The sequence below is a fragment of the Haliotis rufescens genome, unplaced genomic scaffold (genome assembly GCF_023055435.1).
Source record: "Haliotis rufescens isolate VD_foot unplaced genomic scaffold, xgHalRufe1.0.p SCAF_11, whole genome shotgun sequence".
Taxonomy (NCBI): Eukaryota; Metazoa; Mollusca; class Gastropoda; order Lepetellida; family Haliotidae; genus Haliotis; species Haliotis rufescens.
Window position 1 is genome coordinate 9,733,100 of NW_025963791.1, and position 21,868 is coordinate 9,754,967.

Below are 21,868 nucleotides of genomic sequence, written 5' to 3' on the forward strand. Positions count from 1 at the left end.
CTTTAACCACTAGGCTACCCGACCGCCCCTATATTGGCGAGACCTTTACGTCATCATCTGGTGTTAGTGTATGGTAAAAAGTGATGAGTGTGAGAGCATTGTGGTTTCAAATTCGCCATGCTACCAAAGTGCTGTCATCAAATATGTCTCCGACTGGTCTGGCCTGTTGACAACGCCGGGTATGACGCATTTAGTCTTTTCACAAATATTGACCCTCACACACATTTATTTACTCGACCTACTTTTAAACTTGAAAATGCATTAAATACCAGATAATATAAATCTATCTTTTCATAATCTTATTTGTGATTTGTAATAAAACATGTCTGGCATTACAATATGAGAGCGAGTGAGTTAACGCCGCTTTGAACAGTATTCCAGTCACATCACGGCGTGTCAGAATAATTATAATGTGGGAGGAAAGCCTGAAGTGATGCAGGTCTCGGGTGTTTACCACTTTGCTGAAACCCACGGGCACGAGTATGATGCTGACAAACCTAGCAACATAATTCTGGCGAAGCGGGATCGAAACCTACAATCCAATGGGGCAACTGCGCTTTGTTATCTACTCTAAGTAAATTCTTATAAATAATTAAGTTAACAACAATTACTTCACAGACTGCTACTTTCACCCGAAACAACAAAAACTGCAGACAACAGTACTAAATCAGTGACATCGTTCTGCGCAATAATACAACCCAAATCCCACATTCCTTTTATCGGCCAATGTAGAAAAAATAGACCGCTAGTGGGCGTGACAAAAAGGAAACTTTATGCACAAAAATTCGAATCACATGCAATTTATTTATTTTAGATTTTTTTAACTTTGTTCGGGAACCCATGAATAGGCTGACACATATGAGGAATAGAACTAGAGAAAGGTTAACATCTTAATAGCTAGACTACCACAACAACAGGGCATGTACACAATAACAAACGTTTCAGATATATACATCATAAACACTAAAGCAATCTAGCAATTAACAATACCTTGTTATGGACTGTCAATTTATACTTTTTTGACTCAACAGTATTCCAGCTATATGACGTCATAATGTAAATTATCGAGCCTGAACCTTGCTATCTAGTGATTGATATAATGAACAACGATCTTCACCATCGGAGTACGATGACACGCAATCAGTCAAGTCAATGAGACGGACCACCCAATGCAAAAAATATATAATGTCAATGCAAGAGAATAACCAGTCTTGATTATCCGCCGAAACAGATTGCATTCGGCGTAAAGGGCAGTCACCTCTTACGACAAGCGTACATGAAGGTTACTGGCCTGTTTTAGCCCGGAATCCACACTGGGTGTCAATTTTAAAGCCAGTTTTTAATATCTGACATACATATCCTTTGTTCATAAATTAAACCCAAAATTGGGAAAGCTATATCTTTTCAAGGTTGAACTATTGTTCATGACACCATTCATTTGTGTAGAGACAGTTATTTTTAAAAAATGTAAAATGTCTTGCTAATTGCAATTACCATTTATGAATGCAGATGCTTGGATCAACTGGCCATGGATTAAACTGGATTCTTTCGGGTTCTTTTATAGGGGATGGTCAGGGATACATGAGAATTGGTGTATGTATTGTATTAATTGTTTAGATAATATCATTCCGGATTTTACAGGTTGGAACGTTTTCAATGAAAGGTTTTGAGCGGCTCTAATGAGAGATAGTGTTAGGCTATTTACCCTTGACCCTGGTTCCTTCCTTTCACAGGCATCCTTGGACTTCAGAGAGCGTACTGTCAAGACCTCTAGCTGAATAAAACGTCAAACACAGGCAAATCAGTCAAACAAACTCGCACAACATTTGAGATAGCCATTTAATATATTACTATCATTATTTTCATACCATTAATAATGAACTAATTATACGGTTGTATTAAATGATAAATGCTTATTTATTTGCATATACAAAGATTAATACACATACCTGCAATGTACGTAGCCTTTCTTAAAGATTCACCCGTATAAAACACCGACAACTTCAACCAAATGTTGACAAAGCAGTACGGAGAAATTCCACCACCTACAAACTCCGCGCTCTGTGCATACACAAGCAGCCTACTTGTGTTGAGTCATAGTACTCTACACACCCTACGAGATGTCGCTGAGAGATGAGGGCACAGTAGAGAGTACAGCACACTGAATGGCGGTTGGCAGACCTGTATTTCACTGGCTCACTGTCCGTAAATACTGGTCACATTTGCAAGCACGAGCATGCTTCTGGTTTTAGGTAACATATTCAAATGTTTGATTTTCTAACCTGCAACATTGAACAGGTTAGGTTAACGTGAGGTGGGAAACATCTCAATGGCACAAATTCGTATATTAATGTTGTGGTACAGAGTGCATGTATGTTTTAACAAACTGTGAATACTTGGATTGGAACAGTGTGCATCTGAGTATTAACATATCGGGCACAGGTGGATAGACACGGTGTGCATCTATATTGTAACAAACCGTGTATAGGTGGATAGACACGGTGTGCATCTATGTTGTAACAAACCGTGCATAGGTGGATAGACACGGTGTGCATCTATATTGTAACAAACTGTGTATACATTTAAGGTGATGGACACGGTGTGCATCTATATTGTAACAAACCGTGTATAGGTGGATAGACACGGTGTGCATCTATATTGTAACAAACCGTGTATAGGTGGATAGACACGGTGTGCATCTATGTTGTAACAAACCGTGCATAGGTGGATAGACACGGTGTGCATCTATATTGTAACAAACTGTGTATACATTTAAGGTGATGGACACGGTGTGCATCTATATTGTAACAAACCGTGTATAGGTGGATAGACACGGTGTGCATCTATATTGTAACAAACCGTGTATAGGTGGATAGACACGGTGTGCATCTATATTGTAACAAACCGTGTATAGGTGGATAGACACGGTGTGCATCTATATTGTAACAAACCATGTATAGGTGGATAGACACGGTGTGCATCTATATTGTAACAAACCGTGTATAGATGGATAGACACGGTGTGCATCTATATTGTAACAAACCGTGTATAGGTGAATAGACACAGTGTGCATCTATATTGTAACAAACTGTGTATACATTTAAGGTGATGGACACGGTGTGCATCTATATTGTAACAAACCGTGTATAGGTGGATAGACACGGTGTGCATCTATATTGTAACAAACCGTGTATAGGTGGATAGACACGGTGTGCATCTATATTGTAACAAACCGTGTATAGGTGGATAGACACGGTGTGCATCTATATTGTAACAAACCATGTATAGGTGGATAGACACGGTGTGCATCTATATTGTAACAAACCGTGTATAGATGGATAGACACGGTGTGCATCTATATTGTAACAAACCGTGTATAGGTGAATAGACACAGTGTGCATCTATATTGTAACAAACCGTGTATAGGTGGATAGACACGGTGTGCATCTATATTGTAACAAACCATGTATAGGTGGATAGACACGGTGTGCATCTATATTGTAACAAACCGTGTATAGATGGATAGACACAGTGTGCATCTATATTGTAACAAACCGTGTATAGGTGGATAGACACAGTGTGCATCTATATTGTAACAAACCGTGTATAGGTGGATAGACACGGTGTGCATCTATATTGTAACAAACCGTGTATAGGTGGATAGACACGGTGTGCATCTATATTGTAACAAACCGTGTATAGGTGGATAGACACAGTGTGCATCTATATTGTAACAAACCGTGTATAGGTGGATAGACACGGTGTGCATCTATATTGTAACAAACCGTGTATAGGTGGATAGACACAGTGTGCATCTATATTGTAACAAACCGTGTATAGGTGGATAAACACGGTGTGCATCTATATTGTAACAAACCGTGTATAGGTGGATAGACACGGTGTGCATCTATATTGTAACAAACCGTGTATAGGTGGATAGACACGGTGTGCATCTATGTTGTAACAAACCGTGCATAGGTGGATAGACACGGTGTGCATCTATATTGTAACAAACCGTGTTTAGGTGGATAGACACGGTGTGCATCTATATTGTAACAAACCGTGTATAGGTGGATAGACACGGTGTGCATCTATATTGTAACAAACCGTGTATACATTTTAGGTGATGGACACAGTGTGCATCTATATTGTAACAAACCGTGTATAGGTGGATAGAAACGGTGTGCATCTATATTGTAACAAACCGTGTATACATTTTAGGTGATGGACACAGTGTGCATCTATATTGTAACAAACCGTGTATAGGTGGATAGACACGGTGTGCATCTATATTGTAACAAACCATGTATAGGTGGATGGACACGGTGTGCATCTATATTGTAACAAACCGTGTATAGGTGGATAGACACGGTGTGCATCTATATTGTAACAAACCGTGTATAGGTGGATGGACACGGTGTGCATCTATATTGTAACAAACCGTGTATAGGTGGATAGACACAGTGTGCATCTATATTGTAACAAACCGTGTATAGGTGGATAGACACAGTGTGCATCTATATTGTAACAAACCGTGTATACATTTTAGGTGATGGACACAGTGTGCATCTATATTGTAACAAACCGTGTATAGGTGGATAGACACGGTGTGCATCTGTATTGTAACAAACCGTGTATAGGTTGATAGACACGGTGTGCATCTATACTGTAACAAGCCGTGTATAATAGGATAGACACGGTGTGCATCTATATTGTAACAAACCGTGCATAGGTGGATAGACACGGTGTGCATCTATATTGTAACAAACCGTGCACAGGTGGATAGACACAGTGTGCATCTACATTGTAACAAACCGTGTATAGATGGATAGACACGGTGTGCATCTATATTGTAACAAACCGTGCACAGGTGGATAGACACAGTGTGCATCTACATTGTAACAAACCGTGTATAGATGGATAGACACGGTGTGCATCTATATTGTAACAAACCGTGCATAGGTGGATATACACAGTGTGCATCTTTATTGTAACAAACCGTGTATACATTTTAGGTGATGGACACAGTGTGCATCTATATTGTAACAAATCGTGTATAGATGGATAAACACCTTGTGCATCTGTATTGTAACAAACCGTGTATAGGTGGATAGACACGGTGTGCATCTATATTGTAACAAACCGTGTATAGGTGGATAGACACGGTGTGCCTATATATTTTAACAAACCGTGTATTGGTGGATAGACACGGTGTGCATCTATATTGTAACAAACCGTGCATAGATGGATAGACACGGTGTGCATCTATATTGTAACAAACCGTGCATAGGTGGATAGACAGAGTGTGCATCTACATTGTAACAAACCGTGTATAGGTGGATAGACACGGTGTGCATCTATATTGTAACAAACCGTGCATAGGTGGATAGACACGGTGTGCATCTATATTGTTACAAACCGTGTATAATAGGATAGACACAGTGTGCATCTATATTGTAACAAACCGTGTATAGGTGGATAGACTCGGTGTGCATCTATATTGTAACAAACCGTGCATAGGTGGACAGACACAGTGTGCATCTATATTGTAACAAACCGTGCTTAGGTGGATATACACAGTGTGCATCTATATTGTAACAAACCGTGCATAGGTGGATAGACAGAGTGTGCATCTATATTGTAACAAACCGTGTATAGGTGGATAGACACGGTGTGCATCTATATTGTGACAAACCGTCTATAGGTGGATAGACACGGTGTGCATCTATATTGTAACAAACCGTGTATACATTTTAGGTGATGGACACAGTGTGCATCTATATTGTAACAAACCGTGTATAGGTGGATAGACACGGTGTGCATCTATATTGTAACAAACCGTGCATAGGTGGATAGACACAGTGTGCATCTACATTGTAACAAACCGTGTATAGGTGGATAGACACGGTGTGCATCTATATTGTAACAAACCGTGTGTACATTTTAGGTGATGGACACGGTGTGCATCTTTATTGTAACAAACCGTGTATAGGTGGTTAGACACGGTGTGCATCTATATTGTAACAAACCGTGTATAATAGGATAGACACGGTGTGCATCTATATTGTAACAAACCGTGCTTAGGTGGATAGACACGGTGTGCATCTATATTGTAACAAACCGTGTATAGGTGGATAGACACGGTGTGCATCTATATTGTAACAAACCGTGTATAGGTGGATAGACACGGTGTGCATCTATATTGTAACAAACCGTGCATAGGTGGATAGACACAGTGTGCATCTACATTGTAACAAACCGTGTATAGGTGGATAGACACGGTGTGCATCTATATTGTAACAAACCGTGTATAGATGGATAGACACAGTGTGCATCTATATTGTAACAAACCGTGTATAGGTGGATAGACACAGTGTGCATCTATATTGTAACAAACCGTGTATAGGTGGATAGACACGGTGTGCATCTATATTGTAACAAACCGTGTATAGGTGGATAGACACGGTGTGCATCTATATTGTAACAAACCGTGTATAGGTGGATAGACACAGTGTGCATCTATATTGTAACAAACCGTGCATAGGTGGATAGACACAGTGTGCATCTACATTGTAACAAACCGTGTATAGGTGGATAGACACGGTGTGCATCTATATTGTAACAAACCGTGCATAGGTGGATATACACAGTGTGCATCTATATTGTAACAAGCCGTGTATACATTTTAGGTGATGGACACAGTGTGCATCTATATTGTAACAAACCGTGTATAGGTGGATAGACACGGTGTGCATCTATATTGTAACAAACCGTGTATAGGTGGATAGACACGGTGTGCATCTATATTGTAACAAACCGTGTATAGGTGGATAGACACAGTGTGCATCTATATTGTAACAAACCGTGTATAGGTGGATAGACACGGTGTGCATCTATATTGTAACAAACCGTGTATAGGTGGATAGACACGGTGTGCATCTATATTGTAACAAACCGTGTATAGGTGGATAGACACGGTGTGCATATATATTGTAACAAACCGTGTATAGGTGGATAGACACGGTGTGCATCTATATTGTAACAAGCCGTGCATAGGTGGATAGACACGGTGTGCATCTATATTGTAACAAACCGTGTATAGGTGGATAGACACGGTGTGCATCTATATTGTAACAAACCGTGTATAGATGGATAGACACGGTGTGCATCTATATTGTAACAAACCGTGTATAGATGGATAGACACGGTGTGCATCTATATTGTAACAAACCGTGTATAGGTGGATAGACACGGTGTGCATCTATATTGTAACAAACCGTGCATAGGTGGATAGACACGGTGTGCATCTATATTGTAACAAACCGTGTATAGGTGGATAGACACGGTGTGCATCTATATTGTAACAAACCGTGTATAGATGGATAGACACGGTGTGCATCTATATTGTAACAAACCGTGTATAGATGGATAGACACGGTGTGCATCTATACTGTAACAAATCGTGTATAGATGGATAGACACGGTGTGCATCTATATTGTAACAAACCGTGCATAGGTGGATAGACACGGTGTGCATTTATGTGTGCATCGGTGGATTGACACAGTGTGTATATGCGTCTGAATAAAATGTATATAGTTGTATTGATAGTGTGCAGCTATGTATTAACATAGTGTACATAGGTGGATTGACACATTGTGCATCTATGCAGTAACATATTGTACATAGACGAATTGACAGTGTGCAGCAATGTATTAGCATAGTGTGCATAGGTGGATTGACACGGTGTGCATTTATGTGTGCATCGGTGGATTGACACAGTGTGTATATGCGTCTGAATAAAATGTATATAGTTGGATTGATAGTGTGCAGCTATGTATTAACATAGTGTGCATAGGTGGATTGACACAGTGTGCATATATACAGTAACATAGTGTACATAGGTGGATCGACACAGAGTGCATCTATGTGGGTATAGGTGGATTGACACAGTGTGCATCTATGCAATAACATAGTGTGCATTGGTGGATCGACAGAGAGTGCATCTACGTGGGTATAGGTGGATTGACACAATGTGCATCTTTGCAATTACAAAGTGTGCAAAGGTTGATCGACACAGAGTGCATCTATGCAATAACAGTGGGTATAGGTGGATTGACACAGTGTGCATTTATGCAATTACATAGTGTGCATAGGTGGATTGACACAGTGTGCATCTATGCAATAACAAAGTGTGCATAGCTGGATCGACACGGAGTGCATTTTTGCAATAACATAGTGGGTATAGGTGGATCGATACAGAGTGCATCTATATGGGTATAGCTGGAACGACACAGAGTGCATCTATGTGGGTATAGGTGGATTGACACAGAGTGCATCTATGCAATAACAAAGTGGGCATATGTGGATCGACACAGTGTGCATCTATGTTGGTATAGGTGGATCGACACAGTGTGCATATATGCAGTGACATAGTGTACATAGGTGGATCGACACAGAGTGCATCTATGTGGGTATAGGTGGATTGACACAGAGTGCATCTATGTAGGTATAGGTGGATTGACACAGTGTGCATCTATGCAATAACATAGTGGGCATATGTGGATTGACACAGCGTGCATCTATGCAATAACATAGTGGGCATATGTGGATTGACACAGAGTGCATCTATGGTTTAACACATCCACGCATCTATAGTGTGTCGACTTTTGGCTGGGAAAATATTCATGACGTGCCTTATGCATTGAATGTACATATCTCACCAGGCGAGATTTTAACGCCAGTGATCAACAACACTTGCAACAGTCAGGTCCCCGGAGTCATTCCTGCGCATGAAGACAGTCGAATACACAGGAACCACGAAAACTGCACGTGAAACGATATCAACCAATGAGTCATAGGAGACACAATAGTCGGGAATCAATTTCAACATAGGGCTGTATGATGTCCATACATGGTTTGGTGTTGGTATCGGTGTAAACCAGAAACCTGCTCCTTGCATGAGTGAGTGAATGGGTCTAACGCCACGTTGAACATTATTCCAGTTATCCCAGCTAACACATAACATTTTCAAAATATCTTCAAAATGTGTCTTCGTAGTTTTTCAAGAACATTTTCGTCAAAACATTTTATTAACGTTTTAGAAATGTTGTACAACTATTCAAAATGTTATATATTGAAATGTTTTCAAAATGTTATTCAAAAACATCATGCTATAACATATGCGAAACTTTTTCATAACATGTTATTACAATGTTTTCAACACGTTGCAGAAATGTTTTGCCAGAATATATTTAATGAAATGTTATCATCATGTTTTAATACATTGTGTACACATATCTAAAATCATCCGAATAAGGTGTAAGTGTTTTATAATAATTCAAAATGTTATTGAAATGTTTTTAAAATGTTTTAGAAGAACATCATGCCATAATATATGCGAAACTATTTCATAACATGTTATTACAATGTTTACAACACGTTGCAGAAATGTTATGCCAGAAACTATTTCATGAAATGTTATCACCATGTATTAAAGTGAGTAACAATTAAAACCCCAACAACCTAAAGTTGAACACAAGTTCCCCAGCTAGCACACTCCGTTTTCATAATGCAGTGGATTGGTAATGCAGTAATAGAACATTTTCACAACAGTTACAGATTAATCTATAGACTAAATTCTATGGAAAATATGTTGTGACCAAACGCCTTGTTGTCTCGTTTAATGACGTCGGAATGACGTCACACTATTACGTCATATTATGCACCGATCATCATCAGTTCAGGTTTAATCTACATCCAAGTGACATTGTGCAACAAGAGCTGGATCGTCGAACTCTGATTTCTTAGGGGGTAATTTGAGATGAGCATTTTCAAAAGCTGTATCCGCTCATCTCAGCAGTATCTTAATGGCATTGTGTAAATATAACATTTGTTATTTTTAACCACTTTCTAAATGGCATTGTGTATTCATATATTTCAGCCATTGGAGCCGTGCCAATTTACGCTTGTCTGGGGTACACAAAGTACTTGATCTTGGGTGCTTTGCAAAGCGCGAATCGCTTGCAAGCGATGTACAGCGATTCGCCTTACAGCAGTGCGCTAACTTTCAGACGCTTGCAAGCGAAACAATCGCTGGCTGTGGTCACTTCGTTCTCAAACCAAAATGGCGTCTGACTTTGACAGCGAAACAAGAAATTCTTGACTGTATCAACGAGGAAATGATTAAAGGTAGCTAACACCCCATCCTCCCCAGTCTGCTCCACATCTTCAAAGTAGTCATAAATTTCATCAGCTCGTCATCGAGCCTCTTTTATTCCGTTCTTCTACGTCAAGGCAACCAAGCGGTAGTTGCGCCGCCATTTTGGAAGAGTGCGCATGCGTTTCGAACTGTTGCAAAATTAATTTGCTTCCTCTAAGTGATTCGTGGCTTGCAACGCGCCCCGCGACTACCAGTTGTCGGATTTTTGTGGGGCCTCGGTCGCTAAGGGGGTTAGACAATAACATTCCTGAAAGCCTTTAAAGTTACAAGTGTACCAGACGCCAACCTACACAATACATAATGGTCGAAGTGAAAACTTTTATGTGCATATGTGCACGGGTGGCCCAGTCGTCTTAGGCGCCGCGATACGCTATGCAGAGTTGCGTCCCTTGGGCACGTCAGAAACCTATGATTGTGGGTTCGAATCCCGGTTCGCCCCGATTATGTTTCTAGGTTTGTCAGTACCATACCCGTGCTCGTGGGTTTCACCGAAGTGGTAAACGTCTGGGACCTGCATCACTTCGAGCTTTCCTCCCACTGACACGCCGTGATATAACTGGAATACTGTTAAAAGCGGCGTTAAACCCAACTCACTCACTCACACTATGGGCAGGCCCATGGGCGACAGAGTTTAAATTGTGAGCTTTCGATGCAATTGTTTTCTTCCTTAACATGTACCTATGAATTCAGCAAAGTTTAAATGGACAAATACTACCGACCGAGACTGACCACAGCCTGGAGCGTTCCTGGACAAATGGGTTTCTAGAATTAAAATAATCTTATGAACCTGTATAAGATTATTTAAATTCATCTTTGAATTAACAATTGATGCTTATTGAATATAGTTCAAGTTATAACTTTGTTATAATTTGGAACGTTGTTGTTTTCGCTGCATCCAGGGACAACAGCATTCCAGGAGCTACACACGGAAATGTTAGGTGTATTGAGGAATACACCAAATACACCAGGGGCTGTGAATGATGCAAACGTAAGTGCAGAAACTGTTGTTAAATACCATGAGCAACTAGATCAAGTATCTTTTGATGGTTTTGTGCTTTAAATTAATGCTAAGAATTGGATTTGTATCTGCACTCAGCCACTGACCGTTAAGAGTTTTGGGGTGTTCCTGGTGAACCACTTTTATATTCAGTGTGATGCATGATACTGTAATACTATTATAGTTACTACAAGTATTTATCTGTCTCTATGTTTCCATATATATATATATATTCAGAATTTGTTTTATGTTGCAGAAAAGTGGATCAAGGCAAAACCAAAGAAAGAAGATTCTGACAATCAATAATTTAGAAAGTTGTAAAAGTTTTCTAAAAATATTATAATCCCCACAGAACTGAGTCTTGAAGTTCTTTGTTGACTGAATGTTGAAGACATGGCATGGATTACCATGTCGGTCATTGGTATTGTGTTTTCTGCAGTACATGCCTGAAGGGTGTACAGTCCCTGACTATTAGTCTGTTAGCTGGGATGTCAAGGCGTGTCAGCTTACTGTGGGAGGAACCCCGAAGTGATGCACGTATTAGACGTTCGGCTACGGGCACGGGTATGATGCTGACAAACCTAGAACCATAATCGGGACGAACAGGGATTCGAACCCACGATCATTGGCTCCTGGTGTACCAAAGGGACGCAACTCTACACGGCGAATTGAAGTGCCACCGACGACTGGGCTACCCGTGACACCTTTTGGCATTACCATCTTTGAAAATGTTGGTACTGGGGGTAACAACCAAACCCTACACTGATCCGAGTTTTCAAGTTCAGCATATAAAACTCCTTCCAGCACAAAATATAAGTGATTGGTAAATTCTCTTAAATGGGTGAATGAGTCAAGTATAACTTAACACCTCTTATAACAATATTCTAGCAACATCACGGCTTCACACATTGGTTATGAGGTTATTTACAATATATGCTGACGTTACCGGGTAATAGTTACCATAGTAATATCGTTACCATAGTAATATCCTATGGTATTATCCCTTAATGAAACTACTCTCTGAGACATTGTAGGCCATAGATGTAGCCAGACAAGTCTTCATATATTTCTCGTTATGGAATTATCCTTCCACATATGAAGGTAGTTGATACAAAACCATTATTGCATGTATTATATAGCATACCAGATTCCATTGTCAAATATCAAAGAATGTCCTCTTCTCGAAATATTTTAATATAAAATCATATAAATAGTGACTATTGGCCGAGAGTGTTTCCATATCGTAAATATCAGGAAATCAAATCCGGGGTTAAATAGGTCTTCAACAACCCATGCTTGCCCTAAAAGGCGACTATGCTTGTCGTAAGAGGCGACGAACGGGATAGGGCGGTCAGACTCGCTGACTTGGTTGATACATGTCATCGTATCCCAATTGCGTGGATCAGTGCTCATGATGTCAATCACTGGATTGTCTGGTCCAGACTCAATTATTTACAGACTGCCATCAGCTATATTGCTGAGTGCGGCGTTAAACAACAAACAAACAATGCTATCAACCAAGTTAACCAGACTGCCTGAGCTATTAAGTCACCTCTTACACTCGATTATTAACAGACTGCCATCATATAGCTGGAATATTGCTGAGTGCGGCGTTAAACAACAAACAAACAATGCTATCGACCAAGTTAACCAGACTGCCTGAGCTATTAAGTCACCTCTTACACTCGATTATTTACAGACTGCCATCATATAGCTGGAATATTGCTGAGTGCGGCGTTAAACAAGAAACAAACAATGCTATCGACCAAGTTAACCAGACTGCCTGAGCTATTAAGTCATCTCTTACACTCGATTATTTACAGACTGCCATCATATAGCTGGAGTATTGCTGAGTGCGGCGTTAAACAAGAAACAAACAGTGTCACTTCAGAAGACATGTTCCTTTTTATTTTTAATACACTTAATGATGCGTCTGTAAAATATCCCAATTTGTTAACTTTAATTTAAACTATTGTTCAAATCATATTATAACAAGAGCCGGTGTGACAAATATTTTATAACAGGGGGATCATTTGAAAAAAATAGTGCTCTTGCTACCTATGAGATGTGTATAGAATATTAAAAAGCATCATTTTTATTTTAAATATTAAATGATCATATGACCAAAGACCTCATATTTATATTTAGTCCGGACTCGACAAAGGTCGAAAAGTAGCCAGGTCGCTGTTTCCCGTTGTCATTCCCCGTGCGTGGTCACTCGCACACTTCCAGTCGATCGAAGTATTTTTCAGCTAATGGCGTTTTGGTGTAATAACTTCTATTTAATCATTGAAAACAAATAATTGTACTGGATGTTTTTAAATACACAAGCACGTTAAGTATTTGACACCGCTCGTCTCTCTTTCGTCACACCTGTCAGCGGCTATATACAATAACAGCGTTACACAATAGGCATCACTGGGCGACGAAAACATCTCACAACAGTGTGGTGGGTTTCATGTTTCGCGTCGCAGGGTCCAATTTCACAACATGTTTACGTGTAAATTTGTATTTTTTGTAGATGTTTATCCGGCTTAGACAAGATCAAAATACCAAGAAAGTTGTTGTTTATATCAACAAAATAAACATTGTCTTTCTTTAAACAATCAAAAGTGAGGGTCAAAAGTCCATTTATTTTCTACATCTAGCACTACATAATATCACTGCATCCCAATTACGTATATCGATGTTTATGATGCTAATCACTGGATTGTCTGGTCCACACTCGATTATTTGCAAACCGCTGCCATATAGATGGGATATTGCTTAGTGCGGCGTTAAAGAACAAACAAGAGAAGAAAAAAGTACTTTAATAACGACTGAGGTTACCACGTCATACCTTGTACGGCGCAATGGTAGCTAATGAAGTTCCGTAAAATCTCTGATTGAATCAAATTTACAAGTTCAGTGGCTGATGTAGACTGCACATGCTTCATTTAGACATCCGCACAGACATCAGTTGCCCTACAATAACAAGTGTTGTTTATACCAAATGTATCAGCAAATCAGAATTATCCCAACAGTCGTGGATGGCCAACATAGACGCTATCGTTCATTCTCGGTTATTGTTTGTTTGTATGTTGTTTAACGCCGCACTCGGCAATATGTCAGCTATATGACCGCGGTCTGTAAATAATCGCGTCTGGACCAGACAGTCAAGTGATTGACATCATGAGCATCGAACCACTCAATTGGGATACGATGACATGCATCAACCAAGTCCCGTTAGTCGCCTCTTACGACATTCTCGGTTAACGGAGGCCCACGATGCAAGGGACGGCGCTTCAGAAAACCACTCATTGTATAACGTTACACCTAATTTATAACGGACGTTAGCAGGAAACTACTATATTACAAAAATATTCACATAATTATTCACAGTTTTCGCAACAGCGGTATCAATGGCCTGATCTGTATTTTATCTTATTAAATGGCGGTTACTATTTGAGAATATAGTTGTATTGCCAAACAAATTACCTGTCAAACCCAAAAGATCATAATTAACTTTTTGCCTTGTGTTACTGCTGGGGTTGTAAACCCATATGCTCTTGTGTCAACCTGCCTCTGTTCTTTGCAGGTAACCCCCAAAGTTGTGTTGCGCGCGCCGTTAAAAGATAGCCTCGAGGCAAAGCTGGTCTAGCACGTGCGACAGATAATCTTGCCCAATAAACTGGTCGGCTATTGTTCTCGGCCGTTATCAATCAGGAAAACGAAACGAAATGACATATTTATGAAACTAATATCTAAACTTGCATAAATACCGCGTTTTCACGTTCAGATGAAAGTCGACGAGATTAGTTAACCGTAGGGTGTTTCCCCCACGGGCGGTAAGGACGAAACAGCACACTCGGGCCGGGCACCTGCTATCTACGTCACAGCACAATTTCTGTGTATCATGATTTCACAGATTTTCATTAAAAACGTTGAATATATTCAAAAAAAGTTTACTTTTATTACAAAAACGTATACGTCATATGCTGTGTGGAGTACCAACAGTATTACAGTATGTTTTCGTGCCTTCAAATATTATTTACTAAAAACGCAATCGGTCTTACCTCTTGTCAAATTTAATATGACAAATCTTTCCAAAGCGTATTTTTATTTCTTGTGAAGCCGTCATTGATTCCGCATGCGTACCACCGACGCGCCAGCTGAGGCACCTGCCAGATCAATAACGCTGTGGTGGTAGAAAGAGAGTGAGAGAGAGAGAGAGAGAGAGAGAGAGAGAGAGAGAGAGAGAGAGAGAGAGAGAGAGAGAGAGAGAGAGTGTGTGTGTGTGTGTAACAGAACACACAGAGGGAAGACCGAGAGACGGACGGAGAGGGGGGGGGGGGGGGGAGAGAGTGAGAAAAAGAGAAAGAAGAGAGAGAGAGAGAGAGAGAGAGAGAGAGAGAGAGAGAGAGAGAGAGAGAGAGAGAGAGAGAGAGGTTTAACACAATAACAACATAGATCACCCAATCGTACATAGCATTAGAGACCGTGAAGAATCCGGGGTAGGAAAGGTCTTAAACAACCCATGCTTGCCATAAAAGGCGACTATGCTTGTCTTAAGAGGCGACTAACGGGATCGGATGGCCAGACTCGCTCACTTGGTTGAAGCATGTCATCGTATCCCAGTTGCGTGGATCGATGCTCATACTGCCAATCACTAGATTGTGTGGTCAAGGCTCGATTATTTACAGACCGCCGTTATATAGCTGGGATATTGCTGAGTGAGGGGTTAAACAACAAACAAACAAACAAACATAGCATAAGAATACAACTTTTCTCCCATCTGCCTAATTATTACAAACACCACATATGTACTTACTGAGATCTGCTCATGACAACCCCAAGCACTTATTAGCTTATTATTTGCAAACTCGGTATTTTCACATTTCTTGTGTGACGATTGTCTGACGATTGTCTGATGAACATATATTTTGCTCTGTAATTCGGCTTGACGCCGTTTGAAACACAGTTCCAGTTGTATCAAGGCTGGCCAGAAAGAAGCCGTGAATGACTCAGATCGGCAATGTTAAGCACTTTGGTGAAACCTACGTCCATGGATATTTAGCTGACAAACCAAGGATCATAATCTCAGATCAGAGGATACTGACGCTTCTAAGGGACGCAATTCTGCAAGGCGAATTGTCGCGTCGTAGACGTCTCGGCCACCTGTGTCCACGAGTCACCGGACATATACATGGGGTATACTAAACGCATATTCATGAACGCGTTTGTGAGTATGCCATACATATTACGTCATGATGCAAGATCACGGTATGAAACAGTATATCTATAATACCGACCAAAACTTCACAAATGTTGATAAATTCATATTCTGGGTATATTCTGAAACAGTTTTTCCCCTCCGTCCGAGACAATCAACTAATTTCAAATAAACAAAAATCACGAGATACGACAAAAAATGGCAAGAACATAACAGCTTGACTGTGAGAAAAAAATGTTTCACAATTTATGTTCTTTGTGTTACATAACCGACAAAATATATTTAATGAAAACTCTATTTTCGTTGGGGTTTTTTTCAACCACAAGACCTACTAGAATTGTAAAAAACAAAATCCGCAAACCATAATATATTATAAAAACAAGACCTTTGCACATATGAGAAATATCTGTACATCCGTCTCGCCACATGTAGTCATGGTGAAGATGGATCTCGACCAGGCCTGAATGATTTTCTCATTTCCAATAAAATGACTTGGTACGGAGGGAAGTTTATGTTTAGTATTTAGTATTTGTTTAGTAGGCTACTCTGCGCTGGATGTACTGCTGGATGTTTCTGTGTCAGAATGTTGAAGATGGGACCACTAGCTCGGTCGTAGGTGTTTTAAACTTTGGCTCACTCACTCACTCACTCACTCACTCACTCACCCACTCACTCACTCACACAAACCAGTGATTAATATTATGAGCAACGTCCCATGCCGTCGGAGTACGATGTTACACAATCAGCTGAATCATAAAGTATTACCACCGGCTTCACTAAGTGAGTGAGTGAGTGAGGTTTGTTTAATGATGCTCTTAACAGCGTGATGTGGGTCTTATACATGCACCGCTTTGATAAAACGCACGTTTACGGTGCTGACAAACCTAGAAACCTAATCCGAGAATTCGAACCCACGATCATACATTTCTGAGAACCACCTCAGTGCCTCCGATCCAATTATGTCGGCTCTACGCGACAGGTAATAGAGACTGGGGGACCTCAAGAAACGCGGTATCCGTGGGGCCGGTCCTGTACCAGCTGTCATTGTCAGCTGTACAAGTGTTGCATTCAGTTTAGCAGACCCGTTTTGTCAAATTGCACAAAACAACCAAGCCCGACAAATGTCCTGTGTAAATTCAGAGAATAATGTAAAATCGTAAAACCCCGTTAATCCAGACGGTACCGTTTCTAAGGAATCATTCAGATTTAATAATGACCGGAAAACTGAATCATTCCTACATAAATATCCCTGTAATCATATAGTCCACAAAAGGAATCGTCCGAATATGAGGTGTCAAGACTAGAGATGTTCCATGTCATGAAATAATGCAAACCAGTTAATTATATAAAATAGTTTATTAATCAACAATATATAAACCTCCATAAAATCATCAGCAAAAATATAATATTGAGCAATATGGATAGTGAGTCCATACAAGACTTTCAATAATCTGGCAGTGTCATCATTGTTCTTACAAAATATGTTATTGAGACATAAGATATAAACTCAGCTATGAAAAACCATTGGCCGGTGATACATAAGACAGTCATAACATTCAGTTGAAGTATTCTTACATGTATTTGTCACACGTTCAGTGGGTTTCCCTTTTGCATAACGAATTATAAATTAACAGCTATTTACCCCTACTTCGACATAAAAAACGTATCAAGTCACGCCTGTATGCTTTGCATCCGACAGTGTTCATAGTTTGTGCCACGTGACATCACGTGACCGACAGCCTGTCACGCGCCTGATTGACACTCGTTGTCACACAGGACATCCGTGACGAACCAATCAGACACCATTATAGCTGTTTCGGTGTAGGTTTGGGGTTAACAGTTGTCACTTCAAATCACAATTACAATTGTAAGTGCGCTTAAGATGCGAGCAGAATCTGTTTCCCCGTCGGTTTGCTTTTCAGGGTACTGTAGAGGAGGGTTGAAGATAGGACCACAGCGGATCATCGTTGTCACGTTGAATTAACAGGTACAACCTGTCACAGCGTGACAATATGTTATCAAAACATATCCCTGGTGGGTTGAGATGGCTAGATTTGATAAGAACATATGAACATAGAAATATAAGTGTAATTGTCGTGTCAAAACCACAAAGAAGGGTCAACGAGTTTCAACTTCCAAGTCTGACATTCATAAAATCACTGCAGCCTTCGACCTTATCGCCTCTAGGATGGTAAATTGGCTATGATTTCAAGTCAATGATGCAATTCAATTCCATTTCAGTGGACATGTCGTTTCTTCTCTCATAAAGGTCTGGTACTCCATTCATATCCAACACAGAAAGAGCAGTTGTAAGCGTTGCAATGCATCTTTGTCGTGTAAGAGGTTCTAGATGAGACTGCAGTCATGCATAACGCCGTGTTCTCGCGTACGTCCATCACTTTGCCACGAGCAGCTTTCTCCAGCAAGCACGCGCCACTTCTTACCTACTTGTCATTTCCGGCACGCTCTTCTTCAGAAAAAGATGAGTATGAGGACAGATGTTTGTGTCACCTCGCTGCACCTCCATCCGTCGTTGAAGACAAACACAAAGCATGGCCTACCGTAGCGTGTTATATCATCTTCCTTTAATGCTGGATCATCTGTCTGAAAGAGAGTTTAAATAGTTTTGTCCCTCTATCAAAGCGTCTGTGAATAGTCACCAGAGGTTAAAAAAGCTCGCAAGTCTCTATTTCACGCACCATCAGAAGTCTACAGTTCCTCAAACTCTTTCATACTTTGAAAGTAAAAAGTAAAATTCACAATATGAGCACCTGTCGGTTTAAAGTTTGTTTTGGGTGTATGACCTTACACTGTAGGTGCAGTGTTCAGTTATCAACCTTGGTCAGCAGATCTGAGAGAGTCTGAATGTACGTCTGTGCCATCTGGAGGGTGTCGTATTTGGACAGTTGGCTGTCGTCACTGCTGGCGGGAATAACTGCACGAAGACGATCGAATGCTACATTCAAACCCTCCATCCTCCTCCTCTCACGAGCGTTGGCCGCCTGCCGTCGACGTCGTCGTTCATCGATGCTGATGTCGGCGTCTGAAGTTGATTGTCGTTTCCGGGGAGCTCTCGGACACTTGTGGTCAAGCAACTTCGTCTTGTGTGGGGTGCATCCTGACCACTGGTCGTCCGATTCAGAAAGCGGGGAGAATGTGAAAACGTCCCCCTCACTCCCAGAAGCGCTTAATGGGGTCAAGGGAGTGCATGGCGGGGTCTCCGCTTCAGATAGATTCCTATTTATAACCGCTTGAACATCGTCAGTAATATTAATTCTAAATCTGCTTGATAGCATCTCCGATTCCAGAGTAATGTTCAACACTTTCTGTCCTGATGGTACAATCTCCTCCGTGCTTGCAAGGTCTCTAAAGTTGTAGCTCATCTTCTCTATCTTTCAATCTGTATCTTCTTTATGTGATGCCAACAGGAGAATATTATCTAACTGTATCAGTCACACTGCTCAATGAAGCTCCGGGCAGGATACTCATAAGCGTACCTCCTGCACAGACTTCACAAATCGTGTCTCACCTTTGAAATTAAATGTCCATATATCCACGTCAACTGGATGAATATACTTCGCTTATGAGATGAAGCAACTGCTTTAAAACGTTCAGCTAACAAAGGTAAACATAAGCTTCCTTCAAACACAGTTGATGTTGACGACGCGGGAGACACAGCTTGTCTTACAACCCTCCGACGACGGTAAATAATGTATGAGACATTACCATCCTGTATCCCAGTACAGATCAACATATCTTTAGACACTGTTCTACATAAAACAGTTCGTCAGCTAGAGCCATCCAATCAGCTGTCCGTCGAGGCCGAGCGAGCACACGGGCCTGTGGTGTGCCATACACTTGTCGGAACACTCAGGGATGCCCCCTGCCTTTGTCACGCCCACAGCTCTCGCTCCGTACAGCCCCACGCACTCAAACTTTAAATCTCTTTGTAGTTACAGATGTTTAAGAGAACCTCATATCGCTTGTCAGATTCACATCACGAATGGTTTCAAACCATGTTCTTACACATCTCTCTATGTTCTCATTTTCCAGAACAGGTGTCGTCGATGGTAGAAAAGTGTTCAGTTGATATGTTTTAAAACTATAAAATCTTCTTTAAAGGGGAAAAGTTTCATAAGAAGGTGTTTAACAGTAAGACTCCACATCAAACGGAAATGAAACTATTCACTGCCTATGTTAGCAGCTTCAGGCAACACTTGTGCCCGTACAAACACTTACCCTCCAAACATGGTATTACAATCACACATTTCTGAGGGAATAAATGATAAACGACGATTTGGTCTATTTGTCTATTTGTTCGTTACGAGGTAATCAAATGAGTCACAACACTGAAGAAATGAGTTTTTATTATGAATATTTCAGCAAATCTGTACAGGCAAGTGCAAGGTGTGAGCGGAGATGGTACACACATCGGCATCCATTAATCAAGGCCGTAGTTAACCTTTTTTGACGGGGTGGGTGGGTGGGGGGGGGGGGGGGGAGAGTGGGGGCGGTCAAATAAAATTATTCATTTTTATTCAAGTAAACTGTCACAAGGAAAAATGTTTTCTGTAACACACACACACACACACACACACACACACACACACACACACACACACACACTCGGCTGGCTACGGCACTGTTGATGGATTAACTGTTCTTTGGATTGTTGCAACTGGCAGTATTCCTTCAATCTGTGTACGGAAGGTTAAAGAGGATTTTTCAAGTATAAAGCTGACCAGGAATACAATAGGACTCATGGTCGCAAATGTTTGTAATCATTAAATGTGTCTGTACTTGTGTATAAGTTTTATTTTAGATGCCAGGCTGCGTAAATAAACTCCCTATTATTTGAAGAGCTGATGTGTCTTTTGGGATGTTCAGAATCTCAGGATTACACCTGTGCATCCTTTAATAGCAGGAACACGATGTATGGTTCATAATCCTGCGTAGGACACGCCGAAGGAAAACGATGATCATCCTAAGGGAATGGTAGCGCACTCGGCCTGCAACGCAAAAGCCAACTGCTGCAACGTCTGGGGTTGTGGTTGACGTCGGCGTAGCCGTCTATCCAATTCATTCTACAGGTGCTCTGTCGGGTTCAAATCCGGGGATCAGGAGAGCCAGGGGAGAACATCATCGTTGTTGTTGTGTAGACAGGCTCTTGTGATCCGTGCTGTATGCGGTCGAGCGTTGTCCTGCTGGAATACGCCGTTGCCGTTAGCTGGGAGGCTGGCACAAGTTGGGAGGAAGTGTGGCAGGTGAATTTCGTTGACGTATCGTTGAGCCACAAGATTGCCCTGGATATGGACTAAACCTGTCCTGCCATGAGGAGAGATAGCCGCATAATTATGCTTATGATTTAGTCGGAATCAGAGATTTCAGCAGAGATTTCTTATGAATATTGATAAGTATTTGTCGCTTTTATTTAATCAA

General features: G+C 40.8%; 2 protein-coding genes and 1 long non-coding RNA gene across 4 annotated transcripts in view; 1 reads left to right on the forward strand and 2 right to left on the reverse strand.

The window, feature by feature from the left end:
- Positions 1-2,103, reverse strand: part of LOC124146369 (indole-3-acetaldehyde oxidase-like) — a 37,566-nt gene extending 35,463 nt beyond the window's left edge. Inside the window, exons 1-2 of one of the 2 annotated variants that reach the window (XM_048392191.1) lie at positions 1,950-2,103; positions 1,706-1,774 (exon numbers count right to left, since the gene is read on the reverse strand). In XM_048392191.1, coding sequence (XP_048248148.1) covers positions 1,706-1,737 — 32 coding nt within the window. In that variant the 5' untranslated portion in view covers positions 1,738-1,774; positions 1,950-2,103. The remainder of the gene's footprint in view (positions 1-1,705; positions 1,775-1,949) is intronic. The other variant, XM_048392190.1, reaches the window with a different exon arrangement.
- A 33-nt stretch (positions 2,104-2,136) lies between these two features.
- Positions 2,137-11,224, forward strand: LOC124146315. Its single transcript, XR_006862658.2, has 3 exons — positions 2,137-2,252; positions 9,942-10,189; positions 11,120-11,224. It is a non-coding gene; the product is annotated as an uncharacterized LOC124146315 (long non-coding RNA).
- Positions 11,225-17,812: 6,588 nt separating this feature from the next.
- On the reverse strand, positions 17,813-20,142 carry LOC124146368 (twist-related protein-like). Its single transcript, XM_046516632.2, has one exon. It carries the CDS (start codon positions 19,810-19,812, stop codon positions 19,255-19,257), a length of 558 nt encoding a protein of 185 aa, XP_046372588.2. The 5' UTR covers positions 19,813-20,142; the 3' UTR covers positions 17,813-19,254.
- Between the last annotated feature and the right edge of the window lie 1,726 nt (positions 20,143-21,868).